Below are 23,801 nucleotides of genomic sequence, written 5' to 3'. Positions count from 1 at the left end.
CCAGGAGGCGGGCTGGGCCTAGCCGCTGTGCGGAGGAGCCCGGGCCCTCGCCCTTGCCTGAGGACCGGTAGCGCTGTGGGACACGCGCGGTCTCTGGCAGCCTCGCTCGGGAGTACGACTGGGCACTGAAGGGAAGAGGGGGGAGTAGGAGGGGGAGGGGGCGGAAGGTGACGGGCACCCACACGGCTCAGTTGCCCGAACTGTGTTTCCTAAAGGCGTGAAGCTAACAGCATCCTTGGTGTTTTCACTTAAAGCTAGTTCAGGTGGCCCGTGTTCGCGGGAAGTCTTAAAGGAAGGAAACTACGGGCAGGGTTAAAATTTGCATTTGGCCTTAGGAGCATAGCTATACAAGTTATACGGCTAAAGTATTTATGTTAATGTGGTGGTTTGTCGTATTAATTAATAAATAAACATTGCGACTATGGAGAGCCTTTGCGTCTCAGTGATGCCTGTGTCAAACTTGGGTGGCTCCCAAGCAAAATACTCAGTCTTGGATGCTGAGACCTTCAGATTGTTAACACTGCAAAGTCTGTCAAAGGTCTGAGATTTAAAGCTGTTTTTCCACGTGGTGTGTAATTAAAGGTCTGATTTCCCAAAAAGGCTTAAACTAGTGTCAAATATATACTGGGACTAAAAGGAGCAATACTGAAATCGGTTGTGTATCTCGGCCTCTTGTGTTCTAGCACAGGAACCTGATTTTCTTGAAAATTAGTTGAATACAGTAACGTACAAGTTCTTTGGTACACAGAGGTATAGGTGCTCTGTCTGCACTGGGGGTGGCTTAAGTCATGAAACCATGTTTAAATATTAGGCATTACAGTATTCTCATTTACGGTTTTGCAGCCTTGATTAACTCTGCTTTTAGTTAGACCCAGTCTTTAAAGAGGTACACAAATAAAGAGAATTTGAAGGTATCGTTTCTTGTCATTTGGTTGAAAATTTAAAAATTCTGTATGTGACTTTTCTGGTGTGTACTGTTTCTTAATTTCTTGTCTTGGTGTTGGGTTGCCAACAGTAGCACAAAATCTGCAGTTGTTGCTGAAGTCTGTAGAGACAGTTTTGAAAGTATGTTAGCTAGGTTAGTTAATCTTTTGATTGGTGAAACTACGTGCTACATCTAAAAATAACAAGCTTAAGTACAGCTTTTGTGTTTTTAAATATGATGTTCCAGGAGATTTTGATTTGTTGTGCCACAAATACCTTTTACATTTTTCCTTTATGCAAATGAGTAATGCATGCTTTTTAAAACTTTCTGTGTAGGAATGTAGATTTTCATCCTGGAGAAGACATCACTTCCGTGATACCTTGACTTAGTCCACTGAAAATGAAGCAAGATTCTACTAGAAACACTGCTTACACTGTAGATTGTGAAGATTATGTGCATGTGGTAAAATTCAATCCATTTGATAGTGGAGATGCATGTTCCCTCATTGCATATGGTGGCAATAATTACGTAGTTGTTGGGACCTGCAGATTTCAGGTTAGTTTGTATTATTGTTGATTTTATTAGTTGCTTCCTGAAACTTACTTTGCCAGCACCTCTACTGCACAAAGACCCTGGTCGCTTTCCTGTTTCCTCCTCTCCCCATGTAATCAGGGGAGGGTTTTACTTGTTTATTACATTAACAAGTCTGGGATATTTGTTCTTCAAGAAAATATATGTATAAGTATATATATAAAATACACATTGGTATAAATTACTATCCTGCTGGTATAAAGTTCCTTTTGAACAGAATCATAGAATGGTTTGGGTTGGAAGGGACCTTAAAGATCATCTAGTCCAACCCCCCTGCCGTGGGCAGGGACACCTTCCACTAGACCAGGTTGCTCAAAGCCTCATCCAACCTGGCCTTGAACATTTCCAGGGATGGGGCATCCACAGCTTCTCTGGGCAGACTGTTCCAGTGTCTCACCACCCTCACAGTAAAGAATTTCTACCTAATATCTAATCTAAACATACCCTCTTTCAGTTTAAAACCGTTGCCTCTCATCCTATCACTGCACTCCCTGAATAGACTGCAAAGAAAACAGGAGTGCTCTACTGGAAGAGTAATCCCATTTTAGTATCTCTTGCGAATGTTCGTGACTGCTATCTGAAAACTTAAGTGTGCAACTTTGGAAATATGTGACTTAATATTTGCTGTACATTGTTCTTTATCATCACAGGGTAATTGGCTCCTTTTTTGCACAGTTATATTTTGTTCTATGTACATTTGCTATTTAGATTAAATTGTCTTCTAAAGCTTTCAGCTAGCCTGCGAAACAGCAAAGATTACAAGTACTTTCAACTTTACAACTAAAGTTTCTATGTTAATTTTATAGATATTTCTTTTAAGGAAGGACTGTAGAAATAATTACCAAATTTTTTTCGCTTTCCCAATTGTTTTTATTGGCTCTCTCTCCCAGACTGTTAGGAACAGTAAAATATGTTTTCTTGCCTTGAAATTATTTAGCGTCATCATATTATGAAAGTTTTTAAAATGTAAAATACTGTGTACTGTGTATTTTTATACTGTATAAGATTTTTTTTAACTAGTTTTTTTTTTGTCTAGATGCTTGAAAATCAATAGGAGACAACTGTTATCTTTGGAATCTATTTTAAGCTTTTTTTCTTCAACTCACTTCTCTTATACAGTATTATTTTTGTACTTTATCTAATACGAATAACAGCATAACTGGTCTTTTTATTGTTACCATTCCCCAAAGTCTTACTGTTGGAAATTTTCTGAAAAGCACCTAGTGCTAACCACAAAAACCTATTGTCATCTGTATTGCCCTCTATCTTGTTTCTGGTGTAGGCCTTGAAAAGGAATTAATTAAAATGTTGACAACCACTGGTACAAGGTAGTTTTTCTATAATTTTCATATCCTCCCTTCCATATGTGGAGTCATTGAGTATTTCAAAGTAGGGGAAGAAAATGCTATTCTTGCTCCTTGCTTCAAGAAGCATTGAAAAACACTGGATAATTTCATGCTTCCACAGCTAGGTTCTTCCTAGCCTCTACACTATGCGGAGGGCATACAGAGAGGTTCTCTACCTCGAAGCAGAATCGTGACATAGAGAAAATTTTGTAGAAATATCCTTTGAGGTGCTCCATTAGATGTTTTGAAAACTTTTGAAAGTGTTTTAGAGGTCAACTGATTGACTGAGTCCACAACCCCAACTCTTGTTTCATCTTCCCCACCATCCAGTGTGCTCACCAGTGGGAAGAATAGACAAGTTAGTAATTTTGGTCATGTTAGGTGACAGAGGGTACCTTTCTGGCTCCTGCTGTTTGAAGAATGTCGTTCTGGAAGTGCTAGCGTTTTTCCATTGTGTAAAAACAACCTGGAGAGAAGATAGCCTAAATGACATGCTTGCTTTTCTTCCCATTGTTTCTTCTCATTGCAGTGGGTACTTACTTACCATGCTATCATCAGTGGCTTTAGTTGTATCTGTGAAGATATTACTTGTACAGAGAATGGGCTCAGCATCTTTGTAGCTCAGTTCTGATTTTTGTCCTCTGCATTGGCTTCTGGCTTGAGACTGCAATCATTTCATGTATTTTTAAGTACTTACATATTTCAAGTCAATTCTTTATGTTCCAGGTTTTCACTTTGAGGGGGTTACAATCTAAACAGATCCCACATACATGTAACTTTGAAAGCCTTTCATATCAATCTGAATTGTTAGAAGTCATCGAGATGTTGTTCTGGATTAGCTAACTGCAAAATTTCTATAGGAGGAGGATGCAGAAGTGGAAGGCATGCAGTATAAGACACTAAGAACGTTTCATCATGGAGTCCGAGTTGATGCCATAGCATGGAGTCCAGAAACTAGACTTGATGCTTTACCTCCCCAGATAAGGTATTTGTAATAAATGAGTACAATGAATCCTTGTCTTTTATCTGTTTTCCCTAATTCCTTAATATTGGACTAAGTTTAAAGCTTATGGGTGAAATCTAACTCTTTAGAAATCACTGATGAAGTCTCTGAACACTTCAGTAGAACAACAGTTTCATTCTTAGAGTCATTCTTTTTTTTTTTTTTTTTGTTCTACTTCTTGTGCCCCTTGCCCCTCCCCCCAGTGAACTAGCAGCAAATAATTTTTTTCCCCTTATTCATTATTTTAATGGACCTAAAATGTAGTTAGCTCTTTCTTTGTACATCTGTGAAGAAGGAATTCTTTTAAAAACTTTACTAAGGGTGACAGTATTGAAATGGCCTGCTTTATAAAGTTATATGTAATGGTCTGCATAGTATGGGCTGTGTTTAGGAGTAGGTCAGATGCTATTTGTGAGACCCGTTGAGGTGTAAATCTAGAAAGATAATTAACTATTAAATATGCACTTAAGAATTAAAATGTTCTCAACAGCTGGTAAGCCTCTTCAAAATTATGATGGTTGCTTACTGCTACATTTTTGTACAGTCTTTTATTTAAAATATGTTAGAAATTGGTTTATGAATTTATGTTTTGGTATTTTAAAACACTGATAATGAGGGTTCTTTTTTGTGCTCTGCCAGTTAACTTCCTCCAAGCAATGTTTCAATGGGAGTTATGAGAGATATTTCAGGTAATTGATAGTTGATTCAGATTTAGCTTTGTGAAATGTTTTGTGTTTTCCATGAAAAAGTATTCTTGGCACTTGATACACACTATTTTATAGATAAGTTCTGATTACAACTCTGCTTGTTGCCAAAGCAGAAAAGTTAAGTTAGAAGTTTTTTGGTTTTTTTTTCAAAATCTGAATTTTTGTTTGCATGTCACTTGGCAGGTTTAAACTGAAGGGAAACTGACAAAAAGTCAACTATTGCAGTGTTAATTGACTGAAGGGCTTTTCTTTCCTTATTGAGTGTAGGTTTTGTACTGCGGCTTCTGATAGGAAGTTGAGGCTATTTACTTCAGACCTGCAGGACAAGAATGAATTTAAGGTAAGGGCAGCTAAGCTGATTTTTAAAAAATTATTTAGTCTTTAGTGGAGTCTAGTCTTTAACTGCCCTTCTGCCCCATTCTGCTTAATGTACTGTATGAGATAGGATCTGTCACAGTTCAGTGCTCTATATCCATCATCTCTAGGGAAAATCATTGTATTGTATATACCTTTCTGTCTTTAAAGTGCTAATAACTGTAATTATCAGCTACATGATCTTTTGATTTAAAAGTATTTATGTAACAGTTTAACCAAATTGAAGAAAAGCAAGTAGAGGCTTATGGATCATCCAAACTATACTCATAAACAGAATGTTCTACAGGTGAATTTCAAGTACCATGCTGCATAAGGTTCCTTTACATAGAGACCTGTAAAATTTTATGTGGCATTGGTTATTGGACTCCTCTATAAGAAAAGCAAATTTAGTAACTTCTCTTTCATGGGGAACTGGAAGTTGCAATTCAGCTCTTTCAAACAGTAGAAAATTTAAAGAAAGAATACTGAATTTGCAGTACAGAACTGCAGACAGGTACACTAAACATGCCCATAGGCTGTCACTTGTTTATTTCTAAGATAGAAACAAAGGAAATATCTATTTCAAATACAATTTCACTTCCTCTTCTTTCAGCGTAGATGGTAGTGTTCTTAAACCAGTGATATAAAAGAAGCCAGGTCTAAATAGTGTCTTCACTTTATAAGCTGAAGATTGGTTTTCTGGAGACTTCTTTTGTTTGCAAGACACGTCAACTCCTATGTCACTTGGATGTGTACCTATTCTTCAGAATTTTGCCTTTGAAACAATGTCCCAGTCCAAGTACTAACATTAATTAGATGTTTGAGCTAACCGGTTTGAATTTGTTTTGTTGAGGTCTCAGCCAAGAATAAGCAAGGCTAATTAATACTAAAAAATCACGGAGAGGGTTCCTTCCTTTTTAGTGCTTTGGAATGTGATAATGCCTCTTTTGGTGAGAGTTGTGTATTGAGTATAAAGGAGAAAATAATAGACTTTCATTTGTGGTTTGGTAATTTGTATTAGTAAGACAATAATATTTGTCATACAGAAACTAAGTGAATCGCAGATGTCACTTATGTGGCCATACTGATAAGGGAATGAATAAATGCATGGCATAAGAAGTAAAGACGGATGTTACTAGAAAACAGAACGTCTTTTCTTTAAAGAAAATACTTTTTATGTTACTTCATACATGCACATACCCTTAATTTCCTTCTTTCATGTTTGGTCCTTCATCTTATATGGTTTTGTCACCCAGGCAGTGGGATAACTGACATACTGACAATCAACTTGGGTGCCACTTCTAACAAAATATATCTAAAAGTTCTTAATGCTGTTTGCTTGTGAGTTGATGTCTGTCATTCCTTATTAAAGTTATCTATTTATATACTATCTGCCAGTTCTATGATATTGCAGACAACAGGCTTCAATGTTAAGTTGTGAATTAAGTCTTTTAAATTTTTAGCAGAATGTAAAGTTACTTCTTAATTATGTATGTCTATCGCAATTTGAGAAACGTATAGAACTTCGTTTCTTACAGCACACAGAAGAAAGCGAATGGATTAAATCATTAATAACAGTGTAGATAATGGATGTTACTAGATAAGTGAAAATAATCAAACATATGGATGAACCTGGTAGTACAGGCCCTATTCAGCTAAGTTCAGCTGAATTTCTATTTTTTTTAATTTTGGATTAACAAGGGACCTGATGGACTGTGCTAAAATCAAGGAGATGTCTCTTGACTTCAGTGGATACTGGTTCAAGCCATGGATTCCACATGTTTAATAAATATGAAAGCTGTTAATTATTTTTATTGGGGGGTTAATTAATGATCAACAAGTTTATGTGTTTTTGCAAAAAACTGAATGGCACGGCTGTGATAGTTCATAACTTTCATACCTACTTCCTGTCCCTACGTCATCTGGTCCTTATCTTCCATGTCTACACCAGCTTTCAGACTCTCACAAATTGATATGGGATACAGGCCAGACTTAACACTAGGAATTTCCAGTGGGATCTGCCATTTTGCTCATTGGGAACTAATTGCTTCCAGAGAAATAATCAGTAGTATAACTTCACACAAACACACCTTTGATAATTCATAAGCTTAAACTTTTAACATGCAAGTTTATTCTAATGAAGAATTTCTAGTAAGCTGTTTATTACTGAGTTAGAATGAGATTACAAACAATCACTTTGAATATACCCAATGAGATGATTCTTTTCTAGCTTATTAGCAATGCATGATCTATATTACAACCAGAGAAGCAAAGGGGACAACTCAGTAGCACAGTCTGCTGAGCGCTGTTTTTCAGAACAGAGTTTCTGTGATGGGTTATTGTTTTCCCAGTTCTGACAAGATTTTTTTCTGGTATCTGACCAACACAAATAACACTTTAAAACATGCACTTCTAATTTAGGGGAATTTATTACACAGTAGCTTTGACTGGATGCCTAGAAATAAGTTTGAAATGCCACATTTACATTTCCATTAAGATAGCAATTATTTTTCATACAAAAAGGTTCGTTGGAGAACTGATTCATCTGCCCTTAGGACTTCTACACAAAATGCTCTGACTTGCAGTTATAAGCTTCTGCTGCAAAAGTATGTTCATTGTGTAACACATCAGAATAATTTTTTATGCTAGGTATTGAGTGTAGAGACCACAGAGGATGCCTTAATACAACAGGTGTTGGACATTAGAATGTGGTATTTAGGCTGAACAGCCACAGCTGTAAGTACTAGAAGTATAGAAGTTATTTTGCCCCAGAAGGAAACAAGCAGTTGCAATATCTTTAATTATTCAACTCCAGTTGATATGAATAAGCTCCTCCAGTGTCTAATGTAGACAGCAGGATCACAGAATTTATTTTTGTCAGCTGAAGATATCATGGATGCTTCTTCATTTTTGATACTACAGAAGACTAAAGACTGTGTAGTGCTTATGTGATACAAATGAGAAGTGTTGGCTTGAATTCAACAGTAAAGCTATTAGCTTTGTTTATGCCAGCTCCATCACTGGAATTAACAGTAAGAACTTCACTGAGGATGTACTGAGACTGAGGAAAAAGTGAAAATCCATATTGTTACTGGGTCAAGCTTGGTCTAATGTTAAAAACAATCAGAAAAAAGCTAAAAATACATATTTTTACCTATTAGTGAGGATCTTATTAGTGAAAAGGAAGAATGTGGACTAGTGTGTTTATATTGGTAAAAATGTTGTCTTTGAGACTATCTTCTGGGTTTTTTGGACAAAAAGTGTGGAAAAACTTTCTCTGAGCAACCATCTTAATTTCTTACACCCTGACAATCATTGTACTATATAGTTCTTGTAAAGAAAAAAGTAACACCTAACTCTGATTTAAAGTATTTGCAAAACCTCAGATGTTCACAAATACTCAGTGAGCTATGCTGAGCTGGCTTTCAACAAAGTTTGATACAGTGGTTTCCTAGTCAATTGATACCTCAGAAAAGCTGTTTCATAAACCTGAACTTGAACCCATGATAAACACATGGAAGACTTTGATCCATTGTACGGTGCACACTTTACACATGGGATTTTCAGGAGAGGTACAAAATGTGCAAACAAAGCTGAAGGAAGTATGTGATTACAGTCAAAAAGTAATCTCTGAACATTTTGTCTTTTATAATAAACAATTAGTATGTGTTGCTTCTGGAGGGATAGACAGAGTAATCTTACTCTGTTTTCCCAGTGGAAAAACTGTCTTGATGTAATTATCAACAAGGAACTTGAAGCATACGGAGTTTTCCATTACTTTGTCAACACAACTAATCCAAAATTTATGGGTTGGATCAAGCCCAGAACAACAAACAAAAGGTAAAATATGACTGATGGATCTTCGTGAAATCTTTTTCTTCTTTTGAGGTTTTCATTTGGAAATGAATTGTGGCTTCCTTCTCCTGCTTCAATTTTTTTTTAATAAAAAACATATTTCATCAGAACTGCGGAAGTAAAATGAGGCAGGATATTTGAATTCAGAATGCTGAAAATTTTCAAAAGACTTGGCATTTCTGTCTAAATAGTTTAGCATCATCTAAAGATGTATTAGTTCTAGTGTAATTCACTAGGTTTCAATAAAATTATGAGCTATTGGAAAAATTAAGTTGGCTGCTGAAAATGTTTCTGTATTGAATTGATGAGGCATTCATAAAATTTTTAGAGAGGGGGATTTAGTTATTGTGCTGCTTGACTAATTCTTTTTTTTTGATCAGTTCTGCATTTGTTCCTCAGAATAGCTACACTTAGAGAACAGCAACAGTGTGTTCTCCTTTCAGAAACCTGTGGAACTGGTTGTTTTCATTGGACTTTGTTTTCCTCTGCAATCTCTCCATGTGATGTTATTATCCAGAGGATATTTTTGTCTCCTTTTTATGATACCTTGCTGGGCAAAACAAGAGCAGCCATGCCTTGAGACTTAATCAGTGGGACTGAAGAGGATGGAACAGTAACAGATACATCATCTACACGTGGACATTTGCCTCACTTAAAATTTTAAGTGAGATTTCTGTCAAAAAGACCATAGATATAGTTAATGAGAGAAAATACATATAAATCCTCAGATGGAGCAAACTGGTATCTTAACTAGCTACAGATTTTCTAATGAGACCAGAGATGATTTCTTCATACCTAGCACCCATGTGAATGAATTTGAATGTATTTTAAACTTTGACTGGACCCTAAATGGGATGAGTTTTGCATGCTTGCTTAATGCTAAATGTTTGTAAGTTCTTTAACTTAGGTTTCTGAAGATACTGTAAACCTCAAAAGATTACTGATATCTGTAGATTAGTACAAAATACTTTGTAGAATTGAGAGGAAAAAGGTGTCTTGATATTATGACCAGCTGTCCCGGTTTCGGATGGGGTAGAGTTAATTTTCTTCCCAGTAGCTGGTACAGTGCTGTGTTTTGGATTTAGGATGAGAATAATGTTGATAACACACTGATGTTTTAGTTGTTGCTGAGCAGTGTTTATACTAAGTCAAGGACTTTTCAGCTTCCCATGCTCTGCCAGTGAGGAGATGCACAAGAAGCTGGGAGGGGGCACAGCCAGGACAGCTGACCCAAACTGGCCAAAGGGATAGTCCATACCATATGATGTCATGCTCAGTATATAAACTGGGGGGAGTGGGCCAGGGAGCAGCCACTGCTCGGGGACGGGCTGGGTGTCAGTCGGCAGGTGGTGAGCAGTTGCATCATTTGTTTTTCCTGGGTTTTCTTCCTCTTTCTCTCGTTGTTTTCCTTTTCATTACAATGTATTATTATTATTGTTATTGTTATTATTATATTTCAATTGTTAAACTGTTCTTATCGCAACCCACAAGTTTTCTCACTTTTGCTCTTCTGATTCTCTCCCCATTCCAGCGGGATGGGGAGGGTAAGCAAGTGGCTGCGTGGTGCTTGGTTGCCAACTGGGGTTAAACCACGACACCAAGATAGCTGAAAAGCCTTCAAAATACGTAAAAATCATCTAACTTTTAATTTTTACTCAAACTGGGATTTTGCTTTTATTCAGAAAAGCTACCCTGCTAAGTCGGTTTTTGTTATAGATAAATTATTCTCAGTACTTTGAAATAAAAACGTCATGATTAAGAAGCTTCAGGGAAGAACAATTACACAGTAACAAGGTTCCCTTTGAAATTACTTCATGCTTTCTGATACAACTGTAAATGTTTGCTTTTGAGTGACAGTTCACATGTACATTCACACCATGAGGGCTCATATCCTATTATTTGAGAATGGATGATCTATTAATTCACAGTAGAAGAAGAGTGTGTACTATAACCCATTTTCTTTCCTCTTCAGCACAACAGCAGAGAGCACAAAGCACTGTGTCTGTTCTTCTCAAATGCTTAATAGAAATTATGCTTAATTGCTAAGGTGTTGTATGGCTTGCTTGTTTTTGCTTGTACTGTTGTTCCTCATTTTTGGTTTTCTTAAAGTCTTCAGCGTGCATTCTCTTCTGTTTCATCTTCTTTCACTGAGAGTATTTTCACTGTTTTTTCTAAAGGTAGCCTTTTGGTCTGCCATCTTTAGTGGATATCTCCTCTTAGGCAATTTGTATTCTGACTGCTTGGAAAAGGGCATACACTGGACAAGTGGCTGGTTTATTGCTGCTTCAGGAAAAAACTCTTGCTGCTTCCAGGAACCCCTAGTAAAAACTACTATTCAGCAATAAGAGTTAATTACCAGTAATCAGAGTTCTTTAAGATATGTAGATCATGCATACATTCACTTTCTGCTCATTCTCCTCTTTCTTTCTGAGATTTATTATCTTCTACCTTCAAAATTCAGTGTCTTGAAAGGAGGATAAAAAGTTCTGGTGCGATTCATTGATCTCTGTCAAGCAAGAGCATCAAGCTGACCTCTGTGGTAACTACAAGGAATAGTGGGGGGGTCTTTTCACCTACAGTATGAATCTACACATGAATTAGATATTTTAAAGAACTCCAGTTACTGATAAATACTTTTTTTTACCTTCCATATCAAACAATAGCTTTATCTTAACGCTCATACATCTTTCCTTTAGTGGGTCTATTAAATACATTATAGACTGATGGAACAGTCAGCTCTAAGGTAAAAGTATTTCTTTTTTCTTGTTGACAGACATTTGATGGCCACTCAGATTACATTAATGATCTGGTGTTTGCTCCCAAAGAAGGTCAAGAAGTTGCAAGTGTAAGTGATGATCACACCTGCAGGTATGCATTTTGTTCAAAACATTGAAATAGTAGTATTTGGCTTTTTCTGTGTGTGTATGCTTTATATGCTCACATAAATAAACAAGCATTTATTTATTTATTTTTAGTGGGCCTTCATAGCCCACTAACAAGACAACAAGCAGACTAGTCTTGTTAAATAGGTTGTGGACTGGCTTTTTGTTGTGACTTGTGAGGTGTTGGGTTTTTTTTTTTTTCAAAGCAACATTTTGAACTAACTAGATACAATGTGAAGAGAACTGTTCTGTCTTGGAATTACGTACACTATAATTTCCCCTGGTGGGACAGGAATAACAGGCATGAGAATAGGAGAGAGAAAACATGCATAGCTCAGCACTGAACTGTACAGACACTCTCTATCCATTCTGTCATCACATGAGTCCAGTTAAAAACCAGTATATGTATGTGAACTTGTCCACTTACCCAAATTTATCAGCCTTACTAGGAGGTGGGATTACATAGCCTAAGGACAGTACCATACTAATGCAGTGGTACTGGGAGCTCATAATACCATGACTATAGCTGCTTCAAACCCATGTATTTAGTTATTTTTAACAGGAAGTAAAAGGGAAACATGGTTGAATACTTTGAAAAACACTGGTTAAGGTTTTGTAGTACAGGAGTTTTTCCTCGTCCCCCATCCCCCTCTTCTAGTAGTGCACATGAATCTATAAAGCTGCTATTCTTATCCCTCCAATGCAGCTCACGGTTGGAGAGATCAGGAGGACAGCTATGCAGGCTTTGCAAGTCATTGCAGTAGCAGCAAGAGACTTCAGAAAGCATCATCTTTGACTTTTCTTTGTAATAGCTGTGATAACTCAAAACTTGACTCAGTTAAGGAACTGGTTTAGTTTTTTCTCTGATTATATGAATTATATATTTGCTCTTTGAAGTTACCACCATATCAATTCCTATATAAATGACCAGGTAGTACTCAGGGGAAAAAAAGGTCATTTTTTTTCCTTAAAGCCATCTTCTACCTGCTAAGAGACAAGGGAGTAGCTTTTAGAATGATTACTCTGTGTATGGGATTTTGTAAAGGGTAGATCATCAACTGGCATGAATCACAGTTTAGTAGCTTTAGTTGAGCTACTCTGGCCTACATAAACTGAAAATCTAAAAGGCCTGTGATTTTAACATCCCTAGGGAACTCAGAAATACTACTTTGACCAGTAGGCAGATTTTCCATAGACGCCCTGTCCATATTCCCAACAAAATCATGAGGAATGAATAGTAGAAATGTATGACTTATTCGTAGCTTGTTCTGATTTATTTCCTATCCTTGATTTCTTCATTAAATCTAAACTAATATTGGGCTTATTCAGCAAAGAGCTGTTTGAATGTGTGGCCTTCTTTTGTTTATTTTATGAAATGCTCAGTGTTCCTGGGATGAAAGAGAACTGTTTTAAAACCAGTAGTCTAACTGATACTAAATTAAAAGGAAATAAAAATGATATCATTAGTGTATACTACCAAGATTTCAACTTAGTAACTCTGAAAGATATTTTATACAGTAAACCATAAAGTCTTTGGTTAAAAGCCATGGGAAATAAGTAGGATTTTTTTTGGCTACTCGAGTTCTTATTTTTTCCATTCATGCATGTGGAACATGAAGACTTTTTTATTGAATTTAAAGGTTACACTTTCAAAACTAATGGAAAATGCATTCCTTGGGACTTACCAAAATCATTCCTTACTTACTGTGTAATTTGCTTCAGCAGTAAAGTAAGAAGAGGAATAATTCTTCTGTCTGTACTGAGTTTCTATCTTGAAATTGTTCTCAAGATACATCATCTGTTAATACCTTTGGAATAAAGTTCTAGAACAATTAGTACAAGAACATGAAGTTTTGAGTGTTTGGGTATAGTTAGAGTTCCAGTTTTAAGCCTTAATAAAGTCATAATACAATGTCTCAGTAAGTACAGAATATATACAAACATGTTTAGATCTTCCATGGTTTTCACTCAGTAGTAAGTTTAGCAGAGATCTCTAAGGAACTCAGATTTTCAGTTTTCATGCACTAAACAACGTTGCCACAAGCTGCTGCAACAGTGACATCTCAGAGCTGGGTTCAGTCATTTTGGTTAGAAGACAGACAGTGTAAGTCAGATACTGGCTACATTCAATGTTCTTACCTTTAAACTGCTGCTGTGTCATTCAGGAATTCTTGTTGTTTCTTGCACGGTCTTTGTTGGCCTTGTTGGTCTCACAACATGTGACTTTTTCCGAGCTGTGAAGTAGAACTGAATTAAAAATACTCTTGCATAAAAATAATTGCAGTAGCCATCTATGTTATGTAGTTGTGAATAAAAGTGTTACGTGCATTCGTAGACAAGTGAAGAGGTGTTGGTATGTAAATATGCTATATGCTTTAATAATCTCACGTTTCCCTGCACTGAGAATCTCAGAACTAATATAACATTAAAAAGAATTGTTTTTCTGAAAGAAGACACCTTTGGAAGACTCTTAAAACCCACCATGTTGCAGTTACTCACAATTGTATTTATATTAAAGATCAAAATTCCTGTAGCTAAAAATTACATCTGCAAAGGTGATTGAAAAAGTCAAATCCTGGGTCTTAAATACCGTATATTACTTCCTCCGTTTTGTCCCAAGGATGGCTATGTTCCAAGATGGATGAAGCTGTTCATAAGCATATAGTTAATTTATATCTTTGGCAGGATATTGTAATTTTCAAATTTTGCTGTATTTTACTTTTTTACGCATTTCATAATTGCTTTACTCTTTCTTAAAAAATAGAAAATAAAATTATTTTTGAAGTTTGATTGCAAAATTCTAAAGAAAATAGTAAAAGACTGGCAGAGGAAATAGCTAAAATAACTACTGTTATATTAAACAAAAATTTGAATCAGTTTTATTTATGTCATGTGTTAACATATTGAGTACAACTGAAGTAAAAATAAATAAAAGTATCTTGTGTATATGTTAAAAAAATCAAATTTAGAATATTTGTACATTTCTGCTGAAAGCCAAACTTCGTCATGGCAGGAAAGTATATTACCTCTTGGATTTAATCTAATTGTCTTCCTTCAAATCCAGTTGTTTTTTCTTCATGATCTACCTTTCATATCTCAATTTCAAAATTCTGTATAATATTTATGTGTAATTAATACATAATTAATTACACATTAATTAATGTAATACATAATTACATTAATTAATACATAATTACATATTAATACATTGTCCATTTCTTGGTATCATAAGAGCATGCTTAACGAATAAGAAAAAAATCTTTTATGGTAGCTTTAAGGAATATTTCCTTTCGTTCCTTAAAATTATAAAGCATTATACACTTCTTCGAACAGTTGTATTAAGTGTAGGAACGTGTGCGTCCCACTTTGCTAATGAGAACTGTGTGTGCAACTCCCTGTGCACCACTCTTTAAAAAAAGAAAAAAAAAAAAAATTATTGCTGGCTTTTTCATTATGATTTGGAAACACACGATAGGAGGCTGCAGGGATTCAGATGTATAAATCATTTTGTTCTGATACTTAATGAAGCCTCTGCAAAAAGAACATAGGAAATGTTTGGAAAACAGCATGAGCTTAACAGACACCCCTCTGCTGTTGGTGGTTTTTGACACTATCTGATGTTTCTTGAATTATTTCATGCAAAATAGCATCCTGGTAAAACCCACTAGTCTCATATGTGTGGTAAAAATTAACCTCTGACTGTTAAAAGGTTAATTCAATCTGATTAATAACCACCTCATACTCCATCCTCATATTGAACGGAAAGATTAGTGACAGTGTCAGGCCCTTGATAATGGCAGCATGGCAATTTCTTATGGTCATCAAGTGCTGGATTGGCTTCTATTTTAAAAAGCTGAAAAGGACTCATGCATCCCTCTCCCTCCCTCTCTCTTTTTCTTTTTTTAATTATTCCTTAAACTACAGCATCTTCCTCTCTTTTTGTGTGTGTAATAGAAAAGAATGTACAGTTGACTTCCACTTTATCTGTAAATGTACTTGCCCTTGGATTCCTTTCTGAGTTCCGTTCAGTTGCTTATGCCGTGGCTCATGTTGCTTCATAGAGAAGGACTTTGTGAATTTATTTATCTATTAGTCACTGTCAAGTTCAGCCTTCTCTGTTGCACATACAACAAATGCCAGTTTTGCTCCCTGGACAGAGATTCAGGGGAAAGGTTTGGTATCACTGGAAACTAAACTAACTAGACTCAAAATTTATTGTAGTGTTTCATCTGTTTTTAGGGTGTTTTAATCTGTAGTGTATTTGTTTACGTGGTACTCTTATGTCTTAGTTATTTTGTGTTGGTCTTTCTCTAAACAATATGAAGGAAAGCCAATGTGTTTTGGGTTTTTTTGTCTTGTGTTCTTTAATGCGTTGCCAGTGCTTGTTGCACTTGAGACTTAACTTGTTAATTCAATAAATTTTAGTCTTTGGTTATATTGAAAAGTTGCCATTCTCACTTATTCCTGCCTCCAAAATTATATTATATTTGTATCTTCCCATTCCTAGTGCACTCAGTTATGGATTTTTTCTAAAATTTTTTAAAAAAGTATCTTATTTCATGTTGTTATCTTCATCTGTTCATGTGATAGAATTCCCCAGTGTCTCTTCCTATAAGAAATGTCATACCAAATATTTATCCTTTCTGAGGTATGCTGATTACAATTCTCAAGCTAGTTATGCATGATAATTGATGGAAATAAAGGAGAGTCTTGGATTATTTTTAATTAAGAGTCTGGTCTTTGACTTTGCACACTTTTTGTATGCATCCCTGTATGTCCCCCAAATGTAGTCTTACACAATTTCTGCTATACTTTACAGCCACGATGCAAGTATTAACCAACAACTTCTGTTGTAGTTCACAATCACTATGCGAGTATTAACTGGTCTCCTGTTACAGTATCCAGTCAGCTTCAAAAAAAAAAAAAAAAATCACTTTCCAAATCAAATATTTGGAACGTTATTTCAGTCTGGTCTTAAGATTGGATGAATAAGCCTTTAGTTAGGAAGTCTTCAAAATGTGCAGATGAAATGGTAGCTATTTCCTGTGTGATGTATTGTGACTTACGTTAAGGGTCACACAGTCCTAGAATGTAATCTAGCCTAGAAATTGTTTTAAATAGAAATCATTGCATTAGGTTTGTTTAGCAGTTACCTTGTATTTTAGAAACTCATTGGCAGAATTGTAGTTGAGTTTCTCGGTAACAGCCATCCCACAGAAGCATTTAGTTTTACATCTACATTGGAAACAATAAGCTGATAACTCTAACAGCTAATTTTTCTTTGGTTGAAAGGATACAACTGAAGCTTCACGTTTTTGCAAAAATACTGCTTAGTCTCTGGCTTTGCTTTAGATAACTTTAAGGGTATTTCAGTAGCAGTAGTACTGTGTATTTCTTGGGCTTGTTTCTGAGTGTGCATGTTCTGAAATGTGTATTAGCGAAGAACAGTCAGTTGAGATGCTTGAGATACTACATGTGCGTTCCCCTGCCTCTCCCACTTCTGCCAACATTGCGGGGGATAATCAGAATTACATCCCACAGTTACCAGTGAAAAATAGATCAATGCTTGCATATCCAAGTAGATATTACAAGAAGCTAGAGGTAACGTGTATTTTAATGCCAAAATCTGAAAGATTCCAATTACTAATTCTTTAACAACATTGACATTTTCTTTGACCACCAAAAGAAAATGGTGAACATGGGTCAACTTTCTGAAAGAGTATTTACACATTTACTCTGTGAAAAGGTTTTTTATTTCACGGATCAAAAATAAGTGAAGGACATGCTCTACAAGCACAAATTTAGGAACCTGTATGCCGAGTCACGAGATAGTTTTAAGATGGCTGTGCCTGGTGGGCTAGGGCTAGGCAGCACAGATGAATTTCCCCTTTCTCCTCATGCAACCATTTTTGTGGCTTGTTTAGCATGGTGTGCTGAATAGGGAGTTCTGCTACAGATTCTGCAGTGGCAAACTGTTAGTTGGGCAGTGCATTACCAGATTTATAAAAACTTAAATTCTTTATTTTGTCAGTAAAATAAAATAAATCACTAGAAATTATCTTTAATATTACACCCTTCTTTTCTTCTGAACAGCTAGAGGGGATTCCTACGGTTCCACTTCAGCCTTCTGTTTTTTCATGTCCTACCTAGTATCCTCTTCAGATCTTTGATAACCACCTCCATGTGGAGTTGGCAGAAGACCTGAGACAGGGCCAATGTCGGTTGTATTCTCCACGCTGTTAACTAATCTCTGCACCTCCATTTTCCTTTTCTGAGATCTTACTCTCCTCACTCCTTGTGCTCAATGAGGAACAACTTGGTTCTTTACCTTTGTTGTGTCATCTCTGTAACAGGAATCTCTCCCTTCTCCACCTCCATAGGCTTTTCAGGGGTGATAGGATTTTCCTCACACATGGAATGTGTCTGATGGAGATATAAAGAAACATCAGCAAGGGGTATTTAAGTTAGATATTATTTATTAAAAAAAACCAACAAAAAAACAAAACCATTTTGGGCATTTTTAAGAGTAGGTCAGACAGTAATCTGTGAGTAAGGGTTCAAGTATAGTTGATCATGCTATGTGGTTGAAATGGTATCAGCTGTCAAGGTTTGTTCTAGCCCCCACCCTACTTACTAAAATTGTTGGAAATCTTACGCTGAAAGAATTCCCTTTTTTACTTTCATCTTCTGGGGATTTGAGAAATGCCTGAAGGTTACAATATGGTTTTGTTCTTTTACTATTGCAAATGATGATTTTTATTCAGTTAGGATTTGGTTTTGCTCTCCAGTTAGAATTAATCAGAATTCAGAAAGTTAGAATATAAAATAAGGATAATCTCCATTGCCACAAGGCAGGTTTTCAGATGTTCTAATGAATACTTTGCCAACTTTAATAAAAGTCCATTGTGTGATAAAATTACTGCACATACGCAGCATGTCATTATCCATATTCATGCATACTACATACAATATAGTTGTTCCAACATAGTTTGAATATCTTTGTGCTTTGAGATAACTGCAGTTGTCATTTGTTTGGTTAATCATAGGATGTGAGTGACAAGAGAAATGTACTAATATTTCAAGAATTTTCTTTAACAGCATTTGCAACTATCTGTATTTTGTGTTAGTTTAAATTTTGTGAGCACTGCAGCATATAATATCTCAGTCCTTAGTTACTTAAAAATAATGAATTTGCTGAGAAGATTACATATTATTTTTGAAGCTTTCCATTATTCAAACTTTGGACCTTATTTCAACTGTGGTTATTCAAACTTTTCTCCTTTAAATTTACTGTGGAAGCTTTTTTAAATGTCAAAAAAAATACCGCAAGCCCAATAACAAGTCTATAACAACAATGGTTGGTGGGGGGAGGAGGAGAAGCAAGAGGGTGACACATTGCAGGGTTACAAAAAATAAGGATGTTTGGAGAAAAGTAGACTGTAGTTTGCTTTGGTATAAAATCATGGTAATATTAGTAAAGTTTCAAGGGCTTTGAATGGGAGACAAAATGCTCAGTCTTTTTGGATTGATTTACGTGATAGGAATGTGGACAAAACTGGAGGGTTTTTTTAGCATCTGTAGCTGATTTGGTCATGATTACTGAGTAATTGAGTAACTGAAATTCAGTTTGGCTAAATTTTTGGTCTTTGCACATTTTTTACTTGGGTTAGTCACAAAGAAATATTGAAAAGAGTTAATGGAACACATATGTAATTGTAAACTTCCATACCAGCATGGACTTGATGCATTCAGTCAAGTATCTCTTTTGATATGTATTGCCTGGTGGGTTTGTTGTTTGTTTTGTTTTGTTTTTTTCCAAAACTAAGTGATGCCATCTTTGTTATCAATAAAGAAAGAAGAAAATATAAAAGAGGCATTTATCCTTTTTTTCACTCTCCTATACAGTTTGTTACTAACAATCTTGCCATTCTTACAAAATAAGAGATACAAGTTTGGCATTTTATAAATAACAAAGTTAGGGAGGTAGAAAGCATAAATTTCTGTCTCAACACCTAATAACCTCACTCACTTCAGGGAAGGAAACATGATGGCATGCTCCTTTAGCCAAAATGATTCACTGTCTTCTGTTATATCATAATTTTCTCCTTGCACAGTAAATACACATGGAAAGTGTTGATTTGACTTGGACAAATCTACAAGGCAAAATTTTTGGCACTAGAAGAAAGTATTGCATGTTTCTAAATTACCTAATCAAGTAGATATTTCATTTTTTTTAAACAGTTGTCAGGTTTTTGTTTTGACTTTTTTTAATAAGGACACTGATCCTTCAAGATTAGAGACCCTGTGTTTTCCACAGGGAAAACAAATATTTGATCTGTTGTGGTTTGGCATAAGAAAACAACATTGTTCATTAAATATATTTACTTTATTCCCATATATTTTGTCTAGACTTATGATGTATTATTTAAGAGTTTTTTGAAATCTCTTAAATATAAGGCTCTAAGCACCCTGGTGAGATATAAACTGAAAAAGTCTGGAGGAAGTCAGCAAAAATCCTCTAGAATAAACAATAATAGTATGTAGCCACTCATCTAACTCAAAAGACTGGGCAGAACACTACTTAAAAAATTGGCTGCTTCTAAGGTTTTGCGTGTCAGGGAGGAAGGATATATGTGTGTGTTTCGGTGTGAAAATGCATATAAATAGTATACAGCCTTGTTCAGACTGACGTTCGCAACTGTGATGTCTTTGTCCTACAACTGAGCTACTGATTTTGTAGGAAAAGAGGCAGCTGAGCAGTGGCTGTGAGGTAAAATAGTCTCAGTTTTGGTTTTATTGCATTTTATAAACCAAGTAGCTTCATGGCTCATTAACACACATATGGAATGCATCCAAAGAAAACTCACTCATCACCTAATCTAGTTTTGGTGTTTCAGCATACATTTCCCTGTCAATCCATTTTGCCCAATATTGTTGATTTTTTTTTTTTTAAACTGCTTGATATGTACTGTAGGTGCTTCTAAAGGACACGATTAAACTGGCACATGTGATTTATTTGTTGAAAGCTCGGCAAGACCCTTTCTGGGCTAGTGTTATCTCTGCCGTAGATCCTTTTGTTTGCCTTAGCTTCATTTTTAGTTTCTTGTATTTCCATTACTCAATCTTGTCTTACCAGGAAAAAATGGAAATTCATACATTAGACAAGCAAAATACTTTAGTGCATGGTCTTATCCTTTACATGGTAATGTGGATGATTGAAGTTGCTTGGTACTTCACTCTAGGTTGCTTGTATCAGCTAGACCAACACTGACTTTCTTGCTTTGTGTTGTCTCACTGTTATTTATGGTATAGTACAAAGGCTGTAGTGTTGACTTCTGAATGAAGTGGGAATGTATCATCTAGATTTCATGTCTAGACAACTAAACTTGTCAAATAATTTGGACATTGCCTGTTTAAACAGAGGCTCTGCCTAGTTCATCAATATTAAAATACATTATCTTCAGCACTGACTGCTTTTACTGACTTCTATGCACAAGTATTAAGCATCTGCAAATTTCATTCTAGGTGTTCTATTAGTCTCTTTCTTCTTGAAATGATAAAGCATGAACACTATTTCATTTGGTCGCTTCCTTTGTGAATGTATTGAGGCACTGAAAGTTAATGTATTTGCAGTCAAATGGCAACAAATAGTTTAATACTTTGCTTTTTTTGGGGTTTTTTTGCTTTAGGGTCTGGGATTTGGAAGGAAACGAGAAGGCCCATTTTGTTTTACGTTCTCCTGGAATGAGTGTTTGCTGGCATCCTGAGGAGGCTTTTAAGGTTGTGTTTTCCAGCTCTTCACCCTCACCACCTTTAAAATAACAGGAGGGCGGACTTACCTAAACTATGAATCTTTGATGCTGTATTAAGATTGATGTTTGGGGAGCTAGTGTACATTGTAACTGGATATTAGTTGGATCTGCTAACGCTAAGTCGCTGTAAATGAATTCTCATTCCCATTCTCGTCATTTTACCCTCAGTCCCTCACTCCTCCCATCAGAAATATTCCTTTCTTGGTAACGTACATCAATTGTTGCTGATGACTATTCTGGTGATTGCATGTTAACTTACAGTTACCAGAGAAAAGTTCAAGTTTTTCTCAGTCACGGTAACACAGTTCACCAATAACATAGGCTCCTATGAAGCATGCCAAGTTTTGAAAAGCATCTGTTTGAAGTTAGCAAGGGATTTTTTTTGTTGTTGTTCTTGCTTGGAATATATGAAATATGTGCTGAAAAATCAAAACAAATCAATAAACTGTGATTTTATCCTTATCTGATTATTGTACTGGGGAGGATTAATCAGCTGATATATACCAAAATTTTCAGCTTCATTAATGGTCTAGTCCTTGCAATTTTTTATTTATTATTCCTGTTGTGCCAATCAATAACTGCCTTAAGCAGCTACAAATAGTTGTTCAGATTACCACAAACACACACACTTAAAACAGAGAAAAGCAGTCAAATAAGGTATCAAAATATTTACATAGCAATAGGGAAGAAGGATCTCTATTCTCATCACACTTTCCACCAATATCAATATCCGGTCCTTACTAAGAAAACGAGGAAAACTGTTGATTCAGGTGGTATCGCAATTGAATGTGTTTGCTGCTGTTTGCTACTGGGCAACTTCGTTAGCACAACAAAATTACTAGATTAGCCCAAAAATATTGCACTATTACACCAATCTTGCATATTAGCTTGTCTTTTCTTTGACCCTTATCAAAGAGTAGGCACAGGATTTTTTTTTTTTTTTTTTTTTTTTAAGAAAAACCCCTTCAAAAGACTAATAAAACTTGACAGACTTGATGGTTGCTGAAAAGCTTACTGCAGGTCAAAATGCTTGCTGCACCGTGTCCTTTAGTTTGCATAAGAGCATGTTTTGGTGACAGCTCTCTTTTCCCAAACAAACTTGGATGTTACTGGAGTATTGTTTTTAATGCTTCTTTGCCTTCCTTAATTGTTGTTCATGACTATCTGAGAACCATGGTCTCCTCATCATTTAATCAGGAAGCTCTTTCTACAATACTTAATAAACAACTGCTTGAATATATTACTTTAATATAAAAAGTTTAGATAAAATCTCTTGCAAACTGTTACAGGATGAAGCAAGAGATGGTACGTAAAATCAGTAAGCGTGAATCCAGTCTACAGTTACGCTGATCAATACTGTTGTTTCCTTGTACAGCACTATGTCTGACAGTCAGTTCTTTGTACTCAGAACAGGAACTTTTTTCATTTTCAAAGAATAACTTTTTGCTTTACAACTCTTAAAAGCACAGTGCATTTGTGGTTAAGAACTGGTGCTTCTAAGCACCAAAATTATATACATAGATATCTAAAGATATATATAGATAAAATCATGTAATCGTTATGTATAACAATGTGACAGTAGTATAGATTAAAGTGCTTTTTATTCATTGGTGGAAGAGTGTTCAAGATAATGTTTTCTGGTACAAAGTGAAAAATTGTACCTATTTTAATATTATTAATATTTGCTTGAAAGTATGCCAGGTTTGCTATAGAGTAGAAAAGATACTAAGATTCATTACATGCTAAGTTTACAACATTCTATTAATTTCTTTTAACAGCTGATGGTAGCGGAGAAGAATGGAACAATACGATTCTATGACCTAATTACACAGCAGGCCATTCTCTCCCTAGAGTGTGAACAGACGCCGCTGATGTCAGCAGACTGGTGTTTAAAAAATACTCTTAAAATTGGAGCAGTTGCTGGAAGTGATTGGTTAATCTGGGATATCACTCGCTCCAGGTATTTTTATACACAAGATAGGTTTCTTTATTCTCTTCTTAAGCAGTACATGAAGAGGTGTGGCCACTTTGCTAACATAGCACTTAAATGCACTATGTATTATATCACCTATTCAGTAATAATGAACATTCTTCAGGAATTATGAAATCAGTACAGATCATTCCCTGGCATTCTTTGTTTCATCTTCATCTATCAATATTTATCTGTTAAAAATAACATTGTCTTTTTGTCCATTTGAGACAGCACCTCACTACTGTTTACCTGTCACTTTAAGTTTTATGTGTTTGTTAAAATTTCATTTTAAGTCATAAATACATAATTGTTGAGCTATAATAAACTGGATAACTACTTCAGTTTTCCTACTCC

The 23,801-nt window shown here is 35.6% G+C and overlaps 1 protein-coding gene across 1 annotated transcript in view; it reads left to right on the top strand.

Moving 5' to 3' along the window:
• The first annotated feature begins 1,253 nt into the window (after window positions 1–1,253).
• NUP37 (nucleoporin 37kDa) overlaps window positions 1,254–23,801 on the top strand; it is a 24,435-nt gene continuing 1,887 nt past the window's right edge. Inside the window, exons 1-6 of the mRNA XM_009332948.1 lie at window positions 1,254–1,480; window positions 3,723–3,847; window positions 4,840–4,912; window positions 11,555–11,649; window positions 21,353–21,443; window positions 23,254–23,435. Coding sequence (XP_009331223.1) covers window positions 1,325–1,480; window positions 3,723–3,847; window positions 4,840–4,912; window positions 11,555–11,649; window positions 21,353–21,443; window positions 23,254–23,435 — 722 coding nt within the window. The 5' untranslated portion in view covers window positions 1,254–1,324. The remainder of the gene's footprint in view (window positions 1,481–3,722; window positions 3,848–4,839; window positions 4,913–11,554; window positions 11,650–21,352; window positions 21,444–23,253; window positions 23,436–23,801) is intronic.

This window comes from Pygoscelis adeliae, unplaced genomic scaffold, assembly GCF_000699105.1.
Source record: "Pygoscelis adeliae isolate BGI_AS28 unplaced genomic scaffold, ASM69910v1 Scaffold38, whole genome shotgun sequence".
NCBI classification, from domain to species: Eukaryota; Metazoa; Chordata; class Aves; order Sphenisciformes; family Spheniscidae; genus Pygoscelis; species Pygoscelis adeliae.
The sequence above is the reverse complement of the archived record's forward strand: the minus strand, read 5'-3'. Positions and strand labels throughout refer to the sequence as shown.